Source organism: Gobio gobio, assembly GCF_949357685.1.
Source record: "Gobio gobio genome assembly, chromosome: 14".
In the NCBI taxonomy this organism is placed as follows: Eukaryota; Metazoa; Chordata; class Actinopteri; order Cypriniformes; family Gobionidae; genus Gobio; species Gobio gobio.
Genome location: NC_137107.1, coordinates 5861889 through 5888243, shown reverse-complemented (window position 1 = coordinate 5888243; position 26355 = coordinate 5861889). Strand labels below are relative to the sequence as shown.

The 26355-nt window shown below is 38.4% G+C and overlaps 2 protein-coding genes across 3 annotated transcripts in view; one reads left to right on the top strand and one right to left on the bottom strand.

Moving 5' to 3' along the window:
• The window catches only part of LOC307137538 (arf-GAP with Rho-GAP domain, ANK repeat and PH domain-containing protein 1), a 48774-nt gene extending 45951 nt beyond the window's left edge, over nt 1-2823 (top strand). Inside the window, exons 22-23 of one of the 2 annotated variants that reach the window (XM_079835247.1) lie at nt 2173-2320; nt 2445-2823. In XM_079835247.1, coding sequence (XP_079691373.1) covers nt 2173-2320; nt 2445-2486 — 190 coding nt within the window. In that variant the 3' untranslated portion in view covers nt 2487-2823. The remainder of the gene's footprint in view (nt 1-2172; nt 2321-2444) is intronic. The other variant, XM_079835248.1, reaches the window with a different exon arrangement.
• Nucleotides 2517-25810, bottom strand: ik (IK cytokine). Its single transcript, XM_079835249.1, has 20 exons — nt 25704-25810; nt 20167-20233; nt 19809-19901; nt 19636-19695; nt 17758-17925; nt 17232-17346; nt 15348-15418; nt 15228-15274; nt 14977-15140; nt 13427-13535; nt 9554-9593; nt 9251-9452; nt 8681-8699; nt 8478-8543; nt 5520-5601; nt 5384-5441; nt 5221-5309; nt 5032-5140; nt 4881-4915; nt 2517-2909 (listed from the first exon to the last, which is right to left on the bottom strand). The coding sequence occupies exons 1-20, from the start codon at nt 25717-25719 to the stop codon at nt 2882-2884; spliced, it is 1638 nt and encodes a 545-aa protein (XP_079691375.1). The 5' UTR covers nt 25720-25810; the 3' UTR covers nt 2517-2881.
• Nucleotides 25811-26355: the final 545 nt, after the last annotated feature.

Below are 26355 nucleotides of genomic sequence, written 5' to 3'. Positions count from 1 at the left end.
ATACTGAATATATAGTTGTAAATGTAAACATGCATTTATAAATCTGAATATGACTCTCTGACTACGTTTACATGGACAGCAGAAATCTAATTATTGACATTATTCTGAATAACACAATATTCTGATTAAGGCGTTTACATGAGTTGCTTTTAGAATATTCCGTTCATGTTCCCGTTGTACATGTTATAGAATCGCTCGATAAATGGTACGTCATTACGTCCCCATGCCACGCGACGTCCAATCATAGCGCGACTTTCGTGGGTCTGTTAAAAACACAGGTTAAAATCAATGGGCTCAGGCAACCTGCTGTAACTCTACCTGCGGGTGTCGCTGTTGGACAGTGTTACTTTATAAAAAATAGTGATTTTTATACTTTTTAATGCAATTTTTTTATATATATATATTAGGGCTGTCAAAAGATTAATCGCGATTAATCGCATCCAAAATAAAAGTTTGTGTTTACATAATATATGTGTGTGTACTCTGTTAATTATTATTTATATATAAATACACACACATTCATGTATATATTTAAGAAATATTTGCATGTATATACATTTATATAATCTATAATATATATAAATATAAATGTTTTATATATAAAAATAACTTTTTTTCTAAAATATATACATGAATGTGTGTGTTTTTATATATAAATAATAATTAACAGAGTACACACACATATATTATGTAAACACAAACTTTTATTTTGGATGCGATTAATCGCGATTAATCTTTAGACAGCCCTAATATATATATTACGTTGTTTTATTTTTGTAATATTATATATTGTCTTTCAGGGTTTTCTTTTGAAGAGACACTGCCCATCTTGCCTCCTTCTTGACAGCCTACATTTCGAATAATAGCTTTGATTATTGATGAAAATTAAGGTTTCAAAACCGTGATAGTTTTTTTTCTGCCGTCGAGCCACAGGCGTTCACTGAATGACCATATGACTCGCGAGCCTAGAGGTTCCCGAACGTTGTTGTAAGCAGACAATTATGAATCTGGGATTACAGATACAAACTTATTGTAATTTATTTTTACAATGAGCAGAATTATTACAACACAAAGAAAAAAATATAGAGGAGGCCGTGTCAGAATGAGCAGTCAAGCAAGACACACACCATAGCAACACGTCATGGCAACGACATTTCAGACTGACAGACGCGTAAAAGATAAATGGGACATTTGAGCGCTTGTTTTGTAGGCTATGCGCTGTTATATTAATTATAACTCAAATTCTGTTTTATTTGTCACAATATTATTGATGATTGTTGAGAGGGGCACGCTTATACATTTTTAAAAAGGGCAGGGGCTCGAGCGAGCTCCCAAAGAGTCCTCTGCACTTGCCTGGTGTGTGTGTGTGTGTGTGTGTGTGTCCTGTCACAAAATGCGGTGAAAACTCCTACACGACGTTAATAGTTAGATTAAGGTGTGTACATGTCTACAATGCACTTAGATAATGTGACCAAAATAGGCATACTCCACATGTCTTAATTCGATTTTTGTTTAATTTGATTATGGCTTTAACCGGATTAAGCTGATTATAAATCACTGTTTACATGTTATCTTAATCAGATTAATATCGGAATATTGTTGTCCATGTAAACGTACTGAATGATTGCACTCATTGATTTAACAGACTTGTTTTCCATTTATTCATTTTTACATATGTTGCATTATGCTAAAAATGCATACAACTTTTTTTTTTTTTTTACAACACATGATTTGTGATAATTAAAAATGTATTAAAAAGAGAAATTATACATTTGATGACTATCACATTGACCTAAGTATTCTTTGAGTGTATAGATGTGAAGAGAAAAATGTGAAATGAAAGCATTTTAAGGCTGAAACATCTGAAAAAGTGACCGAATGAAAAGAGTCGGAATACTTCCTGAATCCACTGGGTGTCCATTAACTAAATATTACAAAAAGATTGTAAAATATTGAGATCTCATGTTTTTGAGCTGCAAGAATTCACAGCTAAAGCTAGGAAAGAGCGTAACATTGTAAAGCCTGTGTGTGATGAACTACACGGGTATCATGAGCTTTAGCACTGTGTGGTTAGAGAGGAGCAGAGAAAGTATCAGTGACTTCTTTCATACATTTGAAATGCACTCATTGGCCAGGACAGTTGTTCTGAATCGTGTGTGTGTGTGTTCTCAGTGTGCAGATGCACAGTCAGGTGAACCGCATGACGGCTTATAATCTGGCTGTGATATTTGTGGTCACGCTGTTCCAGGAGCTCGCCATGAACACGGGCATGGTACAGCTGACCAGAGAGCTGATCATGCACCACACAGAGCTCTTCATGGTGAGCGCACACACACACACACATTTAGTCTCCCTCATCAGACACACCCACTTCAGGTCCTGCATCAGGTGTGTCTGAGGGTTGAGCATCTGTGTGTTATTAACTGTTCTCTGACTGTGTGCAGAATCAGGTGGAGACGGAGAGAGAAATCATCACGGTATTGTGAAGAGTTCAACAGCAGAACGGGAGACAGATCCACAGAGTGTATTATACTTTATTGTAACTCAGAATTTAAATGACAAAGCATTTGTATTTAATGAATAAATGTGCTCAAAAAAAGAAAGAGCATTTAAATAGCCACAAGGTGTAGCATGGAATAAGACGGTCAACATTCATCTCTCATAAGATGAGGACAAGTATTCACTTTCTAGAAGCTGACAGTTTTTACACACTTCCTTAAAACTGACAAAACACTTGAGGATGAACCGGAAACATTAAAATGCTATAACATCCTCTCTCTACCAATGTATTTGTTTAATAAAAATAAACAAAATGGACAATTGATGTTCTGTACATGTGCATCACACACACAGCTGGAAAGAGCTCTTCTCTGGTGGAGCTTTAATATTTGGGCCGTTTTACGTCCACCCTGAACGAGAGGAAACACAAGAAACAGATCATGAACACACACACACACACACTCACTGTATGACTACAGCCATTTCACTAATAACACACATTTTGATCTAATCATAACATGGCTCCATCACTTCCTGAGAAACTGGCACAAAATATCAGTAATAAACCAATCGGGCACTTTTCCCTCCATCATGAATGTGTCGTCACAGAGCGTCAGGCGGAGCGCTGTCATGTGCTCTTGCGTTGGGATGCTGGTGTTTGGGAACACAATCGTACGAGAAACTACTCTCAACACACACGTCTTATCTAGACAAACCATCTGACATTTTCAAAATTTGTGCAAATGATTGTGTAATCGCGTCAGAAAGGTCACGCTAGACATAGGCAGAAGTACCGCCCCCCCGCTCGTGTGAAGACCAATACAAACATCCTTTAGCAAAAAAAGGGAAAACAACGATGTCGGTTGATTTTGAAGTTGATGATGGAGTGTTTTTTGCTAAAGGCCGTTTATATTAGTCTTCACACGAGCGCTTCGTAAACACGGGCGCATTCGTTTCTTTAAACCGCATTTGTACAATTCATGTCCAGGGTCTCAAACTCATTTGACCTGGAATATATTATTAGTCCCGATATTCTATGCATGAGTGAGTGAATAAATACATAGATCCGCGATTTACTTAAGGATTCTCAGTGGTCTGGTGGATGAATTTTTGTCAACCGTGTCAAAGGTTTCGGGTTCTAATCCGCTCTCATATAGTTTTTCTTCAGTAAAATCAAAGAAGTTCATCAATGATTGTATAATAAGGCCATGGACACGTTTGCATTTTGTTTTGTGATTTCACCAGAAAGAATAGAGTCTCTCTCAGCAACGCTATTAAAGGATTAGTTCACTTTTAAATAAACTTTTGCTGATAGTTTACTCACCCTCATGTCATCCAAGATGTCCATGTCTTTCTTTCTGCAGTCGAAAAGAAATCAAGGTTTTTGACGAAAATATTCCAGGGTTTTCCTCCATATAATGGACTTCAATGGGCTCCAAACGGTTCAAGATCCAAATGACAGTTTCAGTGCAGCTTCAAAGGGCTTTAAACGACACCAGATGATGAATAAGGGTCTTATCTAGACAAACCATCAGTTTCTGAGAGAAACCCAGCAGTATTTATGCTACTATTTTACCTCTTAACAGACGAACGTGATCGTCTCTGAGCTCCGCCATAACTTCCAGCAAGTGAGGTCAAATTAGATCGTGGTCATAGATGTATCAATAGTAGATTCCTCATTCTACTGATCCGTGCAGTCGCTAATGAGGCATCTACTTATACATCTATGACCACGATCTAATTTTATTCATCGTCTGGTGTCGTTTAAAGCCCTTTGAAGCTGCACTGAAACTGTCATTTGGACCTTGAACCGTTTGGGTCCCATTGAAGTCCATTATATGGAGAAAAACCCTGGACTGTTTTCATCCAAAACCTTCATTTCTTTTCGACTGCAGAAAGAAAGACATGGACATCTTGGAGGACATGGGGGCGAGTAAATGATCAGCAAAAGTTTATTTAAAAGTGAACTAATCCTTTAAGCGATAGATTGACATGCTCATCTGTGTGCAAGCCAAAAGAGAACGTAAACCCCGCCTACTTTGATTTGATTGGCCATCTCAATCATTTTGACATTGACGATCAGCTTTGTTCGTCTGTTTCTGTCAATCACACGGTTTATCACAACCAACGAGGGAGGACACACACACACACACACACACACACAAAGGAGGCAGCAAGCGCGGCAAGTTTACTAACACTAAACTTTGATGTCAAGAAGGGGGCCACAAAATATCATCCTGCGGGCCGTGAGTTTGAGACCCCTGATTTATGTCAATTCACATAAAAATAGGTGGATGGAAACATGGCAGGGTGATTTTTTTTTTAACTTTAGAACTCAGGAGTAACTAAAAAAACAGAAGAGAAAAACCATTGACACTCACCCATCAGCCTCCATCTTCTTTCTCTTCTCAATGATCTGAGATAAACAGAGAGCGTATAAGCAGAATGTGACACACTGAACATCACTGGTGTTTTTATTCCAGACTCTTGAACATTACACAGAATGTAGTGGATGAGAGCCGCTAAACTCACAGCACTGATCTTCTTCCACTGTCGGTCTAACTCGGCCTTCTCGTTGGTTTCTTTGAAGCGGCGAGTCTTTCGTCCCTCTGACATTTTGATGCCGTACTGGAAGGCAGCCCTACAAACACCAGCATCAACATCATTAATGAACACACACAACCTCACATTGCCAAACTCAGAAAACAGAGCCGGGGTTACTTTGGCAGCGCCTCCTTGTTGTTCATGTAGTCGCTGTACTCCTCTTGAGTGTCAAAGTCCCAGCGGCCCAAAGGACCCTTCTTATTACCCTGCAAACACACACACTCGTGAACACGCCTGACCGGAGAAACACAGAGACATCACAACTCAAACTCATTCTTGCCTGGTCCATCTTGCTGTAGTCCACTTCTTCATCGCTGTCCACAGCCAGATCATCCATTCTGCAAGATAAAGCAGCATCAGCTTCATCATCTTCTTGAACTGTACAGTGCTGAGAGAGGAGAGGAACAGGAACTCACGTGGCAGGGTAGCATTCGGCGTAACTGTTGGACATCCCAAAGAAATCTCCCAGATGCTTCTTCTCCTCACGTCTGCTTCCAGTGCTCACAGTTAAAGAAACAAACTCAACACTGCAGTGATCAGGTTACACGAGAACACTTAAATCATACACATTAATACATAAATTAGACATGCTGTGCTTCTGAATTACAATTTCTAGTTTTATATAACCCATTATCCTTTGTGTGTCACTGCCATCTTACTATGAAGAAAACAAGGGCATGGATGCACATGCATTAATTTGCTCAAAATTTGTCTCTCTTCAGGGCAGTACAATCAGATTTCAAAACCTAATGTCCAATTTAACACATACTCCGTGGTGGAGGAGAAACCAAGACACGAAATGGACTGAAGGCCCAATACGGCTGTGTACATGGTCCTGTTTGCCAAGTTCAAGGGTCTATAAAAAAGGCTGGTACTGTGAAAAGGTGTTCAAAATTTTGCTCTCATTAGGGTCGTACATCTAATATCAAGACATAATGTCCAATTGGTAACACTTTACTTTGATAGTCCACTTTAGACATTCTACTAACTATAAGTAACTTTGCAACTACATGTCAACTAACTGTCATTAGAGTATTTGTAGACTGTCTGATTAATATTTACTAAAACTTTATTTTGTTGGTCCCCCAACAGACATTCTACTGACTATGAGTAACTTGGCAACTACAATTCAACTTATTCTACTAACCCGAACCCTAACACCTAACCATAACCTACCAGTCTACTGACAGTCAACTAATACTCTAATGACAGTTAGTTGACATGTAGTTGCAAAGTTACTTATAGTTAGTAGAATGTTTAAAGTGGACTATCAAAATAAAGTGTAACCGTCCAATTTAACGCATTCTCTGTGGTGGAGGAGAAACCAAGACACGAAATGGACTGAAGGCCCAATACGGCTGTGTACATGGTCCTGTTTGCCAACTTCAAGGGTGTATAAAAAAGGCAGATACTGTGAAAAAGTGTTCAAAATGTGGCTGTCATTAGGGCAGTACATCATATTTCAAGGCTTTAGGTCTGCTTTAAGGCATACTCTGTGGTGGCCAAGAAACTACACCGCAAAATGGGCTGATGGTGCAATTTGGCTGTGCATTGTCCTATATGCCAAGTTTAATGGTTTCTCGTGCAAGAATGCAAGTCTGTAAATGTTTTATTTTTGCAAAGGTTCTTTTAGAGGCTCTCTAATACAATGCTAAGAATATCGTGAGAAGAAACCCAAAACGCTTATAACCAGGATTTTTGCATAAAGAAAAAGTGCACCTTGAATTCATGTTTGACAATCGCTATAGAGTCAATAAACCGCTGACATGAAAAAATATTTGATACATTTATCGTGAATAACGTTAAATAAATATCAAACCCCTTTATATAAACCTCTCTACTTAACTGTCAGTCTTGCCATGTTTGTAGTAGGGTTGTTACGGTATGAGATTTTCACAGTAGGGTATTCGTCTCAGAAAATATCACGGTTTCACAGTATACGGTTTTAAACAAATATATATATAAAAAAATATTGAAAGTCATTGGTCATTTTGGAGCGAGATGCTAACGGTCTAATCAGATTCAATGATCTATGCTAAGCTATGCTAAAAGTGCTACTTTCAGACCCAGAGATCGGCTGAATGGATTAGAAAATGGTCAAACTCAACTGTTTAACTCTAGCGGAGACGGAAAATGAGCCTATTTTCAAAAATAGTGGCGTGTTAAGTTATAAACGGGACATACCTGTATCTGCACGGAGGGATGTGTTCCCATAGGTCAACATGTTTGATGCGTTTCCTCCTTCGCAGAAGAAATTCTGGCCGGGTCATAGATATGTATAAGTAGATTCCTCATTCGAGCGATCCACGCCATGATCCACGCAGGCACTAATGAGGTATCTATGTATATATATCTATGACCCAGCCAGAATTTTGACCTCACACACAGGAAGTGATGGCAGTCTGCAGAGCTGAAGCGTTCGTCTGATATGAGGTGATATATTTGCATAATTTCTCTCAGAAACCGATGGTTTCGTGTCTTAAGACATCAATGTGTCGTCACGAGCCGCAGGGTTTAATTTGAAGTTGTCTGTGCATGTTTTTTTAACTCTAATAGAATTAGACCCCATTGACAAGCATTATATGAGTGACACACAGCAACGGTTGAGTTAAAAATCTTCATTTGTGTTCTACTGAAGAAACCAAGACACCGACATCTTGGATGCCTTAGGGGTGAGCAGAAAAACATCACATTTTGGTTTTTGGGTGAACTATCCCTTTAACTTAATTTTCGACGTGGGACAGAGATTAGAGATAACAGCCTCTGTCTCTGAGTGTCTAGTAAAGTTCTGTCTGTGTCTGCTTTTTTTCCTTCTTCCCAGTACCATAGACAAGCAAATCTACACGGTATGATAATCGTGTCTTTCTACCATCATGGCGGTATATCGTTACAACCCTAGTTTGTAGTTTAAAACTCTTAATTCGTGTTTGTAGTTCGAATCGAATCCTCAACCAACGTGCAATGGGATGTGGGCAATATTAGCTGTAAGTGTGCATGGATCTGCACTTCAGATTCTTGACTGGAAATAGTAGACCATCCAGTAGACCATTTCAACACACCATGATTTGGGACACACTAATTCTAATTTCGAATGCTATTTAGATGCGAATCGGATGCAATGGGAGTAGATCTAAATAGAAAAATGAAACTGACACTAGCCATTGACTAACGTAAGGTACCGTAATGTGTGATGTCCAAAAGGCGTCCTTTTCTTTATGAAACAAGCTTTTTTTTTTGGCTTTACGTCTCAAAATATCCTGTTCATTTTTAGCAGTTTTATCATTTCGCTCTATTCACAAAGTCTAAACCGGTGTTTGAATGGACTCTATTTTCATTCGTTCAGTTGTGACATCAGCAGTCACGTGAAGGATATGGCTCCTGAGCGATTCCAGCAAACTTCTCATTGATGAGCTTGATCTGGTCCTTCACCGAGGCGGGACCTGCAAGAGAACATCACAACTGCAGCATTGAAGTACCTTATCATTCAAATTCATTTTTCCAGGAAATTACTCCTTCAATTAACAATTTTTATATGGAAGCTCCATTCCATTATGTGTGTGAATGTTTGAACATTTACCTTTGTCGATGTCTATGGGCTGAAGAGACAGAAACATGAGACAATTATTACACTGATTGCTTAATTTCTGCACAAACACTCTGATGCAATGAGGATCATTTTCTTTAAAGCCACACTGTGTGATATTTTCCCCCATCTAGTGGTGAACTTGTATATGACCATCCAGTGAATATTAGTTTCTGTTCCTCTCAATTCCGATTTCGTTTTAACTCCTACGGTGGCCGATTTAGTCCAAGATTAACATGGCTTCCAGCTCCACCTCGTCCACATTGGACACGGAGCCATCGAGTGTTAAAACGCCAAAGGCGAAGCTTGAATTTACGGGAATGTCCCTCTTTGGCTAATGTACTTTCAAGATGGAGGAGCAACATGGCGACCCGCATTCAAACCCTCACCCGTATGTATTTTCAATGGCATATTATAAACTTACGAGAATACTTTATTACTTGAAAGAAGTAAATATACATTAATGAGCACATATATTTTTGAAAGAACTAAGTGTTTTTAGCTAAGAATAAACTAAAAAAGTTACACAGTGTAGCTTTCTTTAAGCAACAGTGATCAGCTGACCTCCTCATCAGCTCGAGGCTTCTCAAAGTAACTGTGTCGTCTTTTCTCCTCGTCCCGATCTCGCTCTCGTTCTCTCTCTCGCTCCCTCTCGCGCTCTCGATCTTTCTCCCTCTCCCTCTCTCGCTCACGGTAGCGCTCTTTCTCTTTGTCTCTGATGCTCTTGGAGGTGGAGGGTATGTAGTCACCGATGTCGTCAAAGATGCTGCCCACACACACACACACACAAACACACACATAGACAGACGATTAAGAAGCGAACGATTAGATCAGAAACGTAAAACACTTGCCTGCGCGTAAACTCACCTCAAGTCGGCCTCTGGAGCTTTCTTCTCATCCAGACGCACTGAAAACAGAGAAAACACTCAACTTTCACACGTACACAAGCACTATTCCACAAGTTCTTCTTTGCGCATTGTGATGTTTCCAAAATAATAAGAGTGCATTTTCAATCCAAATGACCTTGGTTAACGGTTTTGCTCTGAGCTACATGACGTCTGAAGACTGAAGACAAACCTTTATGGTGGAAATATTCAAGTGAATTTCTTTGCCTTGTCAAAGAGTTACATTATAGACCCATTTCCACAGTTATTAAAGGGGACCCATTATGCAAAATTAACTTTTATATATTGTTTTTGAACAGTTATATGTCCGCAGTGTGTTTACCCTTTTGTGGTAAAAATCCCTCAGTTTGTTATTCCCCCATAAATCTGAAACATTTACACTGCGGGTCTTGATGCACAATTCCGATTTGGTGACTATATCCGACTATGGCGGCATTATAATGCCATTAAAGTTCTTTCTGTTTTTAATACATTTGTTGAATATATGCCTTAATTACAGTAGGCCTATTATAGATAGTTATGATATTTGTGGCTGCACTGGGGTCTGTTATTTACTAGTTCTGAGAACTTCAGAAATGTGGAAAGTTATTAAATAGCTGTAAATATGATTCTTATTTTTTGAAATAATTTCTCTTATTATTATTAATAAAAAAAGGGGTATGATCATTCATGCTTTGTACTGTAACTGTAGCTGTAACCGTTTGTACTGTAAGCTTTAAGTTAATAGTCTATTCGTGTCTCAGCCGCGAAGCTGAGCTGATCCTATGTGCACAGAGCGGCTGAAATGATAGTCAGTTATTATAATACATATGACAAAAACAACTGTCTAAATCAGGGGTCTCCAAACTCGGTCCTGGAGGGCCGCTGTCCTGCAGAGTTTATCTCCAACCGCAAATAAACACACCTGAACCAGCTAATCAAGGTCTTACACGGTCCTAATAAGACACTGATTAGCTGGTTCAGGTGTGTTTAATTGGGGTTGGAGCTAAACTCTGCAGGACAGCGGCCCTCCAGGACCGAGTTTGGAGACCCATGGTCTAAATCAGGGGTGTCCAAAGTCGGTCCTGGAGGGCCACTGTCCTGCAGAGTTTAGTTCCAACTTGCCTCAACACACTTGTCTGGAAGTTTCTAGTATGCCTAATAAGACCTTGATTAGCTGGTACAGGTGTGTTTAATTGGGGTTGGAGCTAAACTCTGCAGGACAGTGGCCCTCCAGGAGAAGGATTGGACACCCCGGGTCTAAATGATGTCGCATATTCCTCAAAAGTTCTTGTGATGATATCACTAGTTGACTACATAGTACTATATTTTGGGAAGTCATAGGCTATGATATTGCGCAGGTGCACGTGATGCAACGCTGTCAGAGCCACAGACTCGTGTGTCAATTCATTTCAGTGCAAAATAATCAGCTCAAAAACTATTTAATATACTGCAAATAGCCTACTAGTTTTTATGTTTATTTATAATTCATTAAGGCAGAAAACAAGGCCACCAAGAACTGCGCACAGTGCGCAGCTAATTCATTTAACGTTTTTTTTCCTAACGTCATTTTTAGTCAATTTTTAGTCAAATTTCAGGACTTCAGTCGACCAAGATTTTCTTTGTTTGATTACAGCCCTAGAATTCATGCGTTTTTTTTCTGCTTACACGTCATATCCGATCTGTGCCACATGAGGGAAAAATCGGAATTGGGTCACTTGAACCATTCAGTGTATGGCCAAAATGAGCTCTCAGAAATGTACTCAATGTGACGTCACATTGGAACAGGCCCCACCCACAAATACTGCCTGACTCCGCCCTGTTAGCATAGCTCCACCCCTGAGTGAGCTGTACACAGTCCGCCACGTTTATCTCCATTTAACAGCAGCATTAAAGTAAGAAATGTGTTCTTATTAAAGCCATTAAAGTTACTCAGTCAAGAGCAGTGAGTGATTTTCTGTTTGATTCATATTAACAGCAGATCTATCAGTAGCTACTGTATATTACACTGCTGTCACTTTAATACACAGATCTAATACACACAAGTGATTTCTTTCCCTGCTGTTTATGTGAACTGTGTGTGTTTTTGACATAACCGTGTGTGTATTTGACAGTTTAAGCGCAATAAGACGTGAAAGAGAACTTAGTTTAATACTCACGGGACGTCTGACACACAGCTTTCTGTGTGTGCACGCTCAGAAAACCATATATCAGAAGTTTAGACTGATATGGCTTTATGATAATCAAAACCAAACAGTTTTAGTTTATGCCAGAGCATCCAAGGCACGAGCTGTACAGGCTCCGCCCTCTTCTGGATAGAGGGGGTGGAGCTGCAGCTCATTTGCATTTAAAGATACAGGCACGAAAATAGCATGTTTTTCCTTCCATTTACAACACGGTATAATAAATGATCTGTGGGGTATTTTGAGCTGAAACTTCAGACACATTCTGGAGATACCTGAGACTAATATTACATCTAGTAAAAAGGGGCATAATGGGTCACATTTAATAGCTATAGCATAGACAGAGCTTTATATATATATATATATATATATATATATATATATATATATATATATATATATATATATATATATATATATATATATATATATATATATATATATATATATATATATATGTATACGTATATATACACACACATACTTTTTTATTTTAACACTGCTGCATAGTTTCGGCTGAGGGAGTTATGGCAAATTTGAGCACCGTAATCAATCCCTCGATCCTTTTTTGCCCCCATTTCTTTCAGTGATGTCTAGGGCTGCAGGAAATAATTGAGCTGCAATCCGTAACTTTTTCGTGTTCACAATTTAAAAAATGTATAATGAGCGAGTACATCATGAATCAATTTTCCAAACCGTGTTTTTGCCTCATCCTGAATCACTACGGTACACTTTTAAGAAGTGTTTATATTGGGACTATTTTAGGCCGGTTTGGGTCACACCGCTGCGGAGAAGCACAGTCCCTGCACGACGCGTCTAAAGCCCTATTCGCACGGGATTAGTCTTATCTGGGGACCTCTGGTGATTTGTAATAATATCAGAGAATGTCTGTGATCTTAGTCCCGTGCAAATCGGCATCTCTGTGATCATATATAATTTTTGCAAGGTTTTTGTTTCCTGTGCGCATTTTTATCTTTATCTTTCACTAAGAATGGAGCTAGGCTGCATATAATCCGCACCGTTATGAAATATTATACTTTCACTTTAGAATGAGCACCAATTTGGGAGTAAATTGCTTGAATGGTGTGTTTAATATTATTCTTAATGAAAAACACAAAAACAGAACAGTACAATGACAAACTTTTACATTTAGCTTTGAAACTGAATCTCCCGCCGTATATTGCTCAGTTCAGTTTTTAATTGTAGCGTCTGTTCTGTGACTGAACTAAATTATCTTTATTACTATAAAACAATCAAAATGATATCGATACGACTGTTTATAATTTCATACAGCTATATCTATAACGAAAAAACATTTACAAGTCTTGACATCATATCCGGGAGATAAGTCAGTAAATTCGAGTAAAATCACAGGCTTGCTTATCCCGTGCGAATGCGCCACGCAAAATTCAGATGTGGGAGAGTAATTTCTAAATCACACGAGGTCCCCAGATAATACTAATCCCGTGCAAATAGGGCTTTAAACAAACAGAGAGAAGTAGCTCAGGCTACAATGTTCTTCCTCAAGACGCGTGCAGTTCTGTTCATTAACCCGCTAGAGCGGCAAAAGTTACGGACTGCAGCTTTAGTACACTTTGAGAACCACTGTGATAAGAGTACTTGACTCAAAAAGCTGACGCACAGCACTGGACATCAGCCGTGCAGGAAACTACCTTTGTCCTTCTTCTTGATTTTCTTGTTGCGTGTGCCTTGCCTCAGGTACGACAGGATCTGCGTCAGTTTGCTGATGACTATGTCATTGGTGGTGAGTGTCGTCTGAGCCTGAGGAATAAAAACAGCATTTTGACTAGACATTCAAAGTGAGCTGAAGAAAGTCTGCCCATGCAATCCTAACCTACTGCCACATTCTGAGTGTTTTTAGCCCATTGCTATTGCGCTCTGGGTGGTCAAAGCAGCCGATCGCCACCTCTGTTTGGAACTGACAACCATATTTACTAACAGGTGTGATTTACTTTCCAGCATTTGAATGCAAGTTGAGTGAATAAAACATGTTAGCATCTGCGTCCTTAACCCTCAGGGGGTCTTTGTTTTTTTTTTATGTTAAAAATCGTAGCTTCATCGGAATGATACGGAACTTGGTGACTTTATTGGTACTTGGTATATGAACAACCAAAAAAATTGGGGACAGCATTTGAAAAGTCTAAGTGGTCGTAAAAAACACTCAGGACCTTCGGGTCAAAAATGACCCCCATAGGAAATGATTGGGAAATTGGCAAAAATATGAAAATACAGGGGTTTTTTTGTGCATACAATCTACAAATCAGCCAGGATGCAGAAAAAAGGACTCAACAGTGAAGGGGTGAATCTCTAAAACATCAAGAGTGCAAAACAGACAAAAAAACTCACACACTTATACACACAAAAACACAATTAGCTTTTGGTATGGCACGCGTTAATTTGTGTGTGCGTGTGTTTTTGTGTGTATAAGTGTGTGTGTGTGTGTTTTTTTGTCTGTTTTGCATATGTTTTAGAGATTCACCCCTTCACTGTTGAGTCCTTTTTTCTGCATCCTGGCTGATTTGTAGATTGTATGCACAAAAAAAACCCCTGTATTTTCATATTTTTGCCAATTTCCCATTCATTTCCTATGGGGGTCATTTTTGTCCTGATTGTGACTTTTTTTTTTTTACAACCACTTAGACTTTTCAAATCCTGTCCCCAAGTTTTTTTGGGTGTTCATATACCAAGTACCAATAAAGTCACCAAGTTTCGGACCATTCCGATGAAGCTACGATTTTTTACATTTTTTTATAAAACGCAAGATCCACTATAGTGATAAAAATGTGCTATTGCGTGATAAAAAATGCTTAATGTGTCCACCAGATGGCACTGATCTCATTTAAAAAATTGTTTTCATGAGGCCTAGGCTTGACTCTAAAATGAAATACAGCTTTAATAAAAAATAAAAAAAAAATAATAATAATAATATATATATATATATACAAATTTTTTTTCATAATGTCATAATTATTGCATAAATATTTATTATTAATCATAAAATTATCTCAAAACACCAAAAAAGAAAAGAAAAAATATTATTGAACAAAAATATATTTCATTGATTTTACTCAAATCTTTTTTTATCTTAATCCCGCCCTCCGGGTCATTTTAGACCCGAAGGCCCTGAGTGTGACCCATAAATGAAGAACCCCAGAGGGTTAAGTAATGCCAAGGTTTGAAATCTTGTGTTTGGGGTCTGTACCTCCATGGTGGGACAGTCGGCTTTGCTGCGGATGAGGGTTGTCGGGATGTCTGTGTCTGCATACTCGTCTTCCAGATCCACCACATACGCCATACGGCCTGGCAGGAAAAGCTCGTTGCGCTCAATCGGACGACCCTTGAACAGGATACGATAGACGTTTCGTCCTAAAGAGCAGAACAATACTCGCATGAGAAACAGTCCAGTCTTATAGCCGTCCAGAGACCACGAGATTAAACACAGACTGAACTCACCCAGGCGGGTCTTGAACTCAATCTTCTGCTCTGGATCTTCGTCTCTCCTGTCAAACACTAACATGTTAAAAGGCACTCGCAACGGAGTTAAGTGAACGAATAAGAAATTATGAAACATACTTGACTTCCTTCTGCACTTTCTCAATTATGTCCTCCTCTTCCCGCTCCTTACTAGTGATCTCAGCTCTGACCTGAAATTAAAACAGTGACATAAACACAAGCAGATGTGTGGCAGTGGTACGATCAGGGCTTGACATTAATGTGGCCAAATGCGTGTGTATTTCAGCAGTGGCGTGTAACACAGTCGCTCCTACTAGCCACTTTGGTGGGTTGAATTTATAGAATATCAATTGTCAAAAATATTGATTTCGATACTGAAATATCTGAATATGTTAGCAGACGCGAATCCCGTCTGTTAGAACATCGCAAAAGATTTGTCAACGCACAGAAAACACTTCATAACTGGATATAATTTGTTTCCCGTTTATTGAAAGTATGGTTTATGTCAGCTGGTCAGAGAAGAGTCAACGTTTTTTGGCCGCATTTCACACCCAGCGGTAATTAAAGGAAAACATCGTCTGATAGCGCCACGTGCAACATGGATTCGGTCTTCCGACCTTTTGATTTTGATTAACGCAATATGTGAAATATTAGAAAGCTAAGAATGCTTATTTTGAAGACAGAGTGGGGGAGGAGCTCTGATCGTTCTCTCTGTCACTCAGTTAACGCAAGCGCAGCAGTCATCTACTACATCAATCATAAATCACAATAACTCATCAAATAAGGCTTTGGCAGGACAAAAAAATTGTTTGGCGGCCAGCAAAAAAATTTCAATGTAGGAAAAACCCTGAGCGAATCTTTGATTACAGCGAAAATCATGATAATCAAACCTGGTTTTAATGATAATAAAATTGTACTCTATATTTAGTACATTTTATTGTGGTTTATCGTGAAACCGGTAATTGTTCCATCCCTAGCATCTATATAGTTTTTATAATCTTGTATTTCTGTTTAAGCTAAGGTCAGGTTAAGCTAAAGCATCAAATAAGTTTAAGTTTATTTTTTTATTTCAGTTAGCATTTATTGAATTTCAAGTAATGAATATTTTTAATGGTTTTAGTGAACTATTATAACGCTGATACTTTATTGAATCATTTGTAAAATACTGTTCTTAGTCTTTCCTCCTGACTATGAATTAAATGGGAATGAAATTAAATAGTTTATTGTGTAACCAAAAATGTGTATATAATGTGAGACTTAATTTTAAACAAGCTGGAAATACACTGGGACTCTTATTTTGAAAGGTCTGCGTCTCTATTGCAGTTCAGATGAGGAGATAAAAATATGCATCGTTACAACCGTCTAAATCATATTACTATATAAACATTGTAAAGGAAACATTGTCATTATTCCTCAGCATTAGTTCATAAACATTCCCTTGCCAGAATCGTTTTTATTCGTTGACGAAAATGACAGTAGATTTTGGTCATAGTTTTTGTCCTCCAAAACTTGTTTTGGTTTAATTATAGTCTCATTTTCGTCAGTGAAAAAGTTGCTGATGAAAATGATCAAGAAAATTATTTGTCAACAAAATTAACACTGTATTAAACACACGTAAGACATTTTGTTTCCAATTTTTTTATATTTTCCTAATTTTAAAAAAAATTAAATGCCTTTCCGATCTGATATGTTATGGGATAAGTGAGCAGAGCAATTTCGGCTCTGGCGGATTCGAACATGGGTTTCTGCCACACCCCTTACCCCTACACCATCTCTACTGTTGACCATAAGGCGGGCTATTAGCACTTAGTGTAAATAGACACTCCATATAAAAAATATCCATATGGCCGGTTTCCCCCTTGGTATCGTCGTCAAAATTGTGGCCAGTTAAAATGCTGAGTGGCTAGTAACTTTAGACAACCAGTAGCCACTGTGACAGCTGAGCAAAAAAGTGAATGTCAAGCCCGGTGTATGATTATAATATAGTGGTCTACGTGGTTGTACCTTCTGTAGCAGGGCGAAATCCAGACCCTTCACCAAGTGAGTGTGCTCCATATCACCACCCAAGAACTTGGACTCCTGGATCAGCTGACGCCTTTTCTCTGCTGCTGATTTGTCCCTGTTCAACAACAGAGCAGGAAAAAGAAAAGAAACAATGCACATTCAAATCCAAACAAGTGACAAACATCAAGTGCATTTTGGTCTACAAACATTTACCACATTCCAAAAGATCTTGTTTCTTTAGAGAATTAGTCATTTTACTAAAATGGCCAGCCTTTTTTAGTCTCTGGCAGCCCCGTGAAAATTCAACATGATGATTATTGACGAATACACTTCAAAATACATGCCAAACTTGGTAGAAAATAGGCAAAAAAGCCCCTACAACTAATTAGTTCTAATAATAAAGAACCCCTAATAACAGAAACACCAGTTGCCTGCACATCTTCAGTAGATGGCCCTATAACAAAACACAGCGAGAGAAATATAATTGTGATGATTCTAACATGCACAAAGGGCAGAGGACACTCACGCCTCTGCGGTGGGTCCCACGGCTCGATAGTTGGCCGTGGTGCTGATGAGCTCGGTCTCCTCGTAGTCTTTATTAACACCATCCCGTCGTTCTCGAGCTCGGTCGCGGTACTTCTCCGCCAGCTCGCGCTCTCTCTCCATCTCCTGCTGCCGCAGCTTAGCGTAGTAACTTCAAACAGAAGCGTGGAGCGTAAGAACAGACAAAAATAATAACTATTGAATTTTTACACATTTCAGTACTTCAGCAATAATGAATGGGGGGAAATATATTTAAAATAGGACATTCACTGTTGAAAAACAGTTCCAATTGACCTATCGGTAAGCCCCTCCCCTTGAACGCAGATGAGCCAATAGCAGTTGAGTATCAGTTGCGCTGGGACCGGAACTCGGACATCTTTAGGTTTCAGCGCCATTGAGAAACATTGGGAAATCTGAAGCTCTCATCGATTTGATGGTGTTTATGCTACAAAACTGCTCAAACATCGTGCCTGAGGGACTGTAACACTGACTCCAGCGATTTTCTGTTTGTCAAACTCTCGTTAAGTTACGATTAAAGTCCCTGCTAACATACAAACCGTAATAACTGTTCTCACGTCATGTGACACTGTAGGTCAAAAACAAGAAGGTCTACATTTCACTGCCTCTCCATATTAAACTGGTTATATGTAAATTAATTTAATTTTAGATATGTTTAAGGTCTACGTGATCTGTCCTATAAGGAGGACTCATATTTTGATGGGTATTATAGTGAAAGGAAGAGCTTGCGCGCAGTTTATCGAGTTGTTTTGCATATACTAAGTTTCCCAGTTATTAACTGCACCGCTGAAAAGGCATAAGCTCTGTGGATATGTTTGTGTACTGTTAGTTGTGAGTGTTTTTGTGTAATTTGCTGTGTATGTTAATGGTAATGCCACGGAGAGAGAGAGTTTGTGAATGAGACGTTAATGCGCACTTCTTCTCTTACGATGATTTTTTGGAGTGAAAAAGGACATGATAAACCATCAGTAAAGTTTGTCCATCATTCGGACGGGATATACGCTACAATCTGTGTCCAAAAACATCTCTGGATAAGGTTTTCACACTGACAGCTGTCATTGTAAGATATAGCAACTCCATTTGTTTATCCGAGTTAGCAACAGTAACTAAGGGGGGCGGGGCTTACGGATAGGTCAATTCTGCCTGGTGTGTTCATACATGAACTTTACATTGGCTAGTGGGCGTCTGAGGTGATTACTGTATTAATACTGTATTCTGTGTTGCATGCAGGTAATAGCTACAAAACTAACAATTATTTATGAAATAAAATGATGTTCATTTATTGAGGGGTTTTAGTGTGGATTTTAAAGTTAACAATTTTCATTCTGTGTCAGGACTAGGGGTTTGCAATATTGACTAAATATCTCGATATTTTCTTGGATTTTGTTGATAACGATGATCAGACAATATTTTATATACAAGTTACAATATATAACACACCGCTGTGTGTTGCTCAGACACAAAACAGTCCTGTTTTTTTCACAAAACAGGCTTTGTTTGGAACTACTTTCGTCTGTGAAATAGAACAAAACAGGCAATATTGTGTCTAAAATGTAAGTCACTTATATGTTTATTAAACCGTTGTTGTATAAAATTAAATTCGCATTTGCTGAGCTGATTTTTTAAAAATGGCCCTCTTTGTGTGATTTCTTAACTATATCATGATATAATTATAGCCTAAAAGACACTCATACAGGGGCATTTTAATAGAGTCTGCACTTATTTGATAAAACGGTCATTGATGCAGATCGAAAGGTATGAAAGTGTGCGGAAGATTACAGCAAGATCAGTTTTTGAAGCAGTAGTAATGCATGATAATTCATTCACTGTTTCCTCAACTCACCTTTTTTTCTTACGCCTGCGAGCCGCCGGATCCTCATCCTCATTATATTCCCGTGGCATCCTGGGAAATTCATGGAAACAAAAATATATTAAACAAGGGTGTTATCATGGAGACGTGCAGTGCACATGCGATCACCGAAAGATCTTCAACAAGTGTGTTCAAAAGCCACGTACTCATGCTGGCGTGTTTTGGAGGGTGGAGCTGAGGACGGGGTCGATCTCGGGGTCATCAGAAGCTTCCTGAAGTCATCATTGGTCAGCTTGGATCTGAGGATCACAAACAAACAGGACCTCAGAATGAAGATAGTAATTATTAAAATTAGAGAATCAAGATTCTAAGCGTTTGATAATGTCATTTTAATGTCCTGCTCTTGTCTTGGAGTGCTGTCACTGCTGATGCTTCACATGAGAGGAAGAGATTTAAAAAATGACTAAAGATTTAACAAAAGAGTGCCCACTGCAGAAAACGAGCCCCCGTCACTGTATTTACCCATCAATCCCACTGATCTAAGTGATGGTGAGGAGCACTTACTGTAGCGCTGACCGATGATCTTCGACCTCATGGCCGTCAGGAGCCAGAGGATTGGAGTACACATCAGCTGAAACACACACACGAGAGGATCAGCACATCAGAGAGAAGAACGAGTCAAAAAACAATTACGAGTAAAACCATCCATCATAAAAGTGCATCTATCTATCATAAAAGTGCATCTATCTATCATAAAAGTGCATATATCCAACATAAAAGTACATCCATCCATCATAAAAGTACATCCATCCATCATAAAAGTGCATCCATCCATCATAAAAGTGCATCTGTCCATCATAAAAGTGCATCTATCCATCATAAAAGTGCATATATCCATCATAAAAGTGCATCTATCCATCATAAAAGTGCATCTATCCATCATAAAAGTACATCCATCCATCATAAAAGTGCATATATCCAACAAAAGTGCATCTATCTATCATAAAAGTACATCCATCCATCATAAAAGTGCATCTATCCATCATAAAAGTGCATCTATCCATCATAAAAGTGCATCTATCCATCATAAAAGTGCATCTATCATCATAAAAGTACATCTATCCATCATAAAAGTGCATCTATCATCATAAAAGTGCATCTATCCATCATAAAAGTGCATCTATCATCATAAAAGTACATCCATCCATCATAAAAGTGCATCTATCCAACAAAAGTGCATCTATCCATCATAAAAGTGCATCTATCCATCATAAAAGTGCATCTATCCATCATTAAAGTGCATCTATCCAACAAAAGTGCATCTATCCATCATAAAAGTGCATCCATCCATCATTTCTATCCTAAAAATGCATCTATCCATCATAAAAGTGCATCTATCCATCATAAAAGTGCATCAATCTATCATAAAAGTGCATCTATTTATCATAAAAGTGCATCAATCTATCATAAAAGTACATCCATCCATCATAAAAGTGCATCTATCCATCATAAAAGTACATCCATCCATCATAAAAGTGCATATATCCAACATAAAAGTGCATCTATCCATCATAAAAGTGCATCTATCCATCATTTCTATCATAAAAGTGCATCTATCCATCATAAAAGTGCATCTATCCATCATTTCTATCATAAAAGTGCATCTATCCATCATAAAAGTGCATCAATCTATCATAAAAGTGCATCTATCCATCATAAAAGTGCATCAATCTATCATAAAAGTGCATCAATCTATCATAAATGTGCATCTATCCATCATAAAAGTGCATCAATCTATCATAAATGTGCATCTATCTATCATAAAAGTGCATCCATCCATCATAAAAGTACATCCATCCATCATAAAAGTGCATCTATTCATCATAAAAGTGCATCTATTCATCATAAAAGTGCATCCATCCATCATAAAAGTGCATCCATCCATCATAAAAGTGCATCTATCCATCATAAAAGTGCATCTATTCATCATAAAAGTGCATCCATCCATCATAAAAGTGCATATATCCAACAAAAGTGCATCTATCCATCATAAAAGTGCATCTATCCATCATTAAAGTGCATCTATCCATCATTAAAGTGCATCTATCCATCATAAAAGTGCATCTATCCATCATAAAAGTGCATCTATCCATCATTAAAGTGCATCTATCCATCATTAAAGTGCATCTATCCATCATAAAAGTTCATCTATCCATCATAAAAGTGCATCTATCCATCATAAAAGTGCATATATCCATCATAAAAGTGCATCAATCTATCATAAAAGTGCATCTATTTATCATAAAAGTGCATCTATCCATCATAAAAGTACATCCATCCATCATAAAAGTGCATATATCCAACATAAAAGTGCATCTATCCATCATAAAAGTGCATCTATCCATCATTTCTATCATAAAAGTGCATCTATCCATCATAAAAGTGCATCTATCCATCATTTCTATCATAAAAGTGCATCTATCCATCATAAAAGTGCATCAATCTATCATAAAAGTGCATCTATCCATCATAAAAGTGCATCAATCTATCATAAAAGTGCATCAATCTATCATAAATGTGCATCTATCCATCATAAAAGTGCATCAATCTATCATAAATGTGCATCTATCTATCATAAAAGTGCATCCATCCATCATAAAAGTACATCCATCCATCATAAAAGTGCATCTATTCATCATAAAAGTGCATCTATTCATCATAAAAGTGCATCCATCCATCATAAAAGTGCATCCATCCATCATAAAAGTGCATCTATCCATCATAAAAGTGCATCTATTCATCATAAAAGTGCATCAATCTATCATAAATGTGCATCTATCTATCATAAAAGTGCATCCATCCATCATAAAAGTACATCCATCCATCATAAAAGTGCATCTATTCATCATAAAAGTGCATCTATTCATCATAAAAGTGCATCCATCCATCATAAAAGTGCATCCATCCATCATAAAAGTGCATCTATCCATCATAAAAGTGCATCCATCCATCATAAAAGTGCATATATCCAACAAAAGTGCATCTATCCATCATAAAAGTGCATATATCCATCATTAAAGTGCATCTATCCATCATTAAAGTGCATCTATCCATCATAAAAGTTCATCTATCCATCATAAAAGTGCATCTATCCATCATAAAAGTGCATCTATCCATCATAAAAGTGCATATATCCAACATAAAAGTGCATCTATCCATCATAAAAGTGCATATATCCAACATAAAAGTTCATCTATCCGCCTTCCGTCTTCAACTTACGCAGAAAGTGTAACGCCTCTCGCAGTTCAAAACGCTTAAGGCCTTTGCACACCGAGACCGAAATTCGCATGCGAAATTTTTGCACGTCAAAAAATAAATTCGACCTCACATTATGTCAATCACGCTTGCACACTGCCTCCGAAACTTTCGTCCGTCAAAAAAAAAATCGGAACAGGTTCGCTTTTCTGCATTTTTCGCATCCGTTTTTCCATCTACAGCTGATGCCCAAACTAAAACTGCTGGCAATGCTGGTGAATGAATCGCCAGTGCTACTCAGATACCTACAATTAAATATACAAATATTATTGTATCAAAAATACTACAATATCACAGCTATAATTATAGCACACCAACTCCCTGTAAACAGCGTGTGTGTGTGTGTGTGTGTGTGTGTGTGTGTGTGTGTGTGTGTGTGTGTGTGTGTGTGTGTGTGGATCCTAGACATACTGCCAGTCTCTGTTCAGGATTGGTAATTGCTGGTCTTGTTTTTAATATGTGGCTCCAGTATTGCTAGCAAAGCCTCAAACGGAGCCACTGACATTCAACTTTGAATCGGTCTGGATAATCCGCAGCTCCTTAATAAGGAGGTGGAAGACGGCATTTTGTGTTGTTTTGCGTTTTTTTCCGTAACGCATTCATTAATACGCATCGGACTCAGTGTGCACGGTCTCTGTGCGGGACGAATTTTTCGGATCACGAATACGAAAAAACGCATGCGAAAATTTAGGACTCAGTGTGCAAAGGCGCTTACACTACGTCCATCGCCGTGTCAGTTACGCTTTTTCCGTAAGTTGAATACAGAATAGGGCTGCAATGCGTCGACGCGTCGGCGGCACATTATTTACGTTCTAGAATGGAACAGAAGATCTAGAATAATGGCAGCTTCTGCTCCCGGGCATAGTGAAAATGATCATTTATCATATAAAGCCAGACCGCGACATTCAAAAGTGTGGGAGTACTTTAAACAGAAGCCGAGTAAAACTGTGCTTTGTTCGCTCTGTAATGCCGGTTTCACACTGCGCGCGGTGGCAGAGCAGGTGCTGTGCGCGTGGAGAGCGGGAGCTTTCACACTGCCAGTCAGTGTTGCCAAGTCCCGCTTTTTTCCGCGGAATTGGGCTACTTCTACACTGTTGCCGCGGGCTGTGTCTCATGTCCGCGGGTTGAAGCGATCCCAATTATGTGATATTTAGCCCCGGGAATGAGAATTTTACGCGGCAGCCCTGCAAAAAAACACACATATTTAACCCCCCGAACGCGATGTTTACCAGAGAACCTCCCCGAAACGCGATTGGGCTTGTTTTGGACTAGTTTTGAGTAACGAATGCGTGGGTTTTGTTGTGTAAACCTGGTAACCCTACTGCCAGTGTTCTCTCGCGCAGCTGAACCGTGGCGCGTGCATTGCAACAGACGGTCACATTTTCCGGGGTTCTTCTCCGACCCCAGTACGTCTTGTGCTTTTATTTATTATGGGCTGCATATATCTGCTGTTAATGCGACCTGGTTCCGCTCTGTCCCAAACACATATGCATAAAAACTTGCTGTATATTAGGTAGTTTGCATGATTAAAGTAACATTACAGTTAAGATATGCCTCTAGCTTTAATCATTTAAATGTGTCTTTGAAGTTTGGGCTAAAACTTCTGGCAGCTTTAGTCGTTGTTTATGCACATGTATCTTCAAAATAGACAACTAGTTATACTATAATAAAACTATGCTGAAAGCTCCTGTATGTGAACCTTTTGCAGATAAATACAAGTGCATTTTCGTTTACTATTGACACAAATCAATAAGTAAATCATACTCAACTACTATAGTAAACAACTTTTCCTAATTAGGCCTACTCTGTATACATTTTATGATGAATAGTATCATTATATATTATGTTTAAAAAGCTTCTTGTGTTCATATATTTCTTTATAAAATGGCATAGCCTACTATGTACACTACCCTTCCTGAAATACAATTAATATTGTCATCATTCATTGATTTCATGTTAAAATAATATACAAATTCACTACCCTCTTTGAAGTACAATAATCAGTAAAAAAGAATCATAAGATTAATCCGGAAAAATAATCGTTAGATTAGTCGACTAATCGAAAAAATAATCGTTAGATTAGTCGACAGAAAAAATAATCGTTAGTTGCAGCTCTAATACAGAAGGCGGTCCGCCAGAAGCTAGATATTATAGTTTATAATGTGTCAAATATGGATACTTCTCTTACAAAAACCCACCTATTTGCTTCAGAAGGACTTTATTAACCCCCGGAGCCGTGTGGAGTACGTTTATAATGGATAGATGCACTTTTATGGGCATCAAAACAGAAACAGCCATTCACTGCCATTATAAAGCTTGGAAGAGCCATGATATTTGTAAGATAACTCTGATTGTATTCATCAAATGTCACCTAAGATGACTTGAGGGTGAGTAAATCATGGGCTAATGTTCATTTTTGGGCAAACTATCCCTTAAAAGCGGTTCGTTATATAAAGCACTCAAACATGAAGCCGTTTCCCCATCCATCCCTCGACTATGCGGTGTTGTAAACAATAGAGGTTTGGCTGCAGGAGCTTTGCTGTATTCGTGTCAATGCGGTTTTTATTAGCACACAGACAATCTTCATGTATATATCTCTCGCATATTTCTTTAACTTATCAAATCTGCACATTATCTTTGAAGTCTAACGTACACAGACGACGCGCTATACACACGGCACAGGCGCGTGCACAGAATATGACAAACAGCGTATATATTTCCATACGATAAGAACATATATAATGTCATTTTTCATCCGCACACAACATAAAGTTATTAATACTTACATTCGCGTTCAGGCATGATGAACTGAAACGAATCGCTCTAAAACGCGACCTGATGTTGATAGTAGGTTCACTGGCGTCACACTTCCGCTTGTTTGTGTCCCGTCGCGTGAGCGCCGCCTGTCGAACAGGAGGACAGCCGATCACGCGAGTCATGTTAAAGGGGCAGTTCACCACAAAAAAACAAAAACAAAATCTGTCAATATTTACTCGATATCGAGTTGTTCCGAACCTGTATGAGTTTATTTCTTCTGCTGGACACAAAAGAAGATATTTCGAAGAATGTTGGTAACCTGACAGTTGATGGCACCCATTAATGTCAACTATTTGAATACCCGCAGACATTCTTCAAAATATCTTCTTTATGGACACAAAGAGCCAAATTATGGAGAACGTAATCTACATACGAAACCTAAATATGCAAATAGATAATTAAATCCATAAAATTCTACATATGTGTGTGTGTGTGTGTGTGTGTGTGTGTGTGTGTGTGTGTGTGTGTGTGTGTGTGTGTGTGTGTGTGTGTGTGTGTGTGTGTGTGTGTGTGTGTGTGTGTGTGTGTGCAAATAAATACATAAATAAAGATATAAATCCACACATTCCTGCATAAATAAATATATAGATAATTAAATCCAGAAAATTCTACATATATGTG

Coding starts and splice junctions, on each gene's coding strand:
- ik (XM_079835249.1), bottom strand. Junction 19,902..20,166: donor GATCATCGGTCAGCGCTACA/GTAAGTGCTCCT, acceptor TGTGATCCTCAG/ATCCAAGCTGACCAATGATG. Junction 5,141..5,220: donor AACAAGGAGGCGCTGCCAAA/GTAACCCCGGCT, acceptor TGGTGTTTGTAG/GGCTGCCTTCCAGTACGGCA.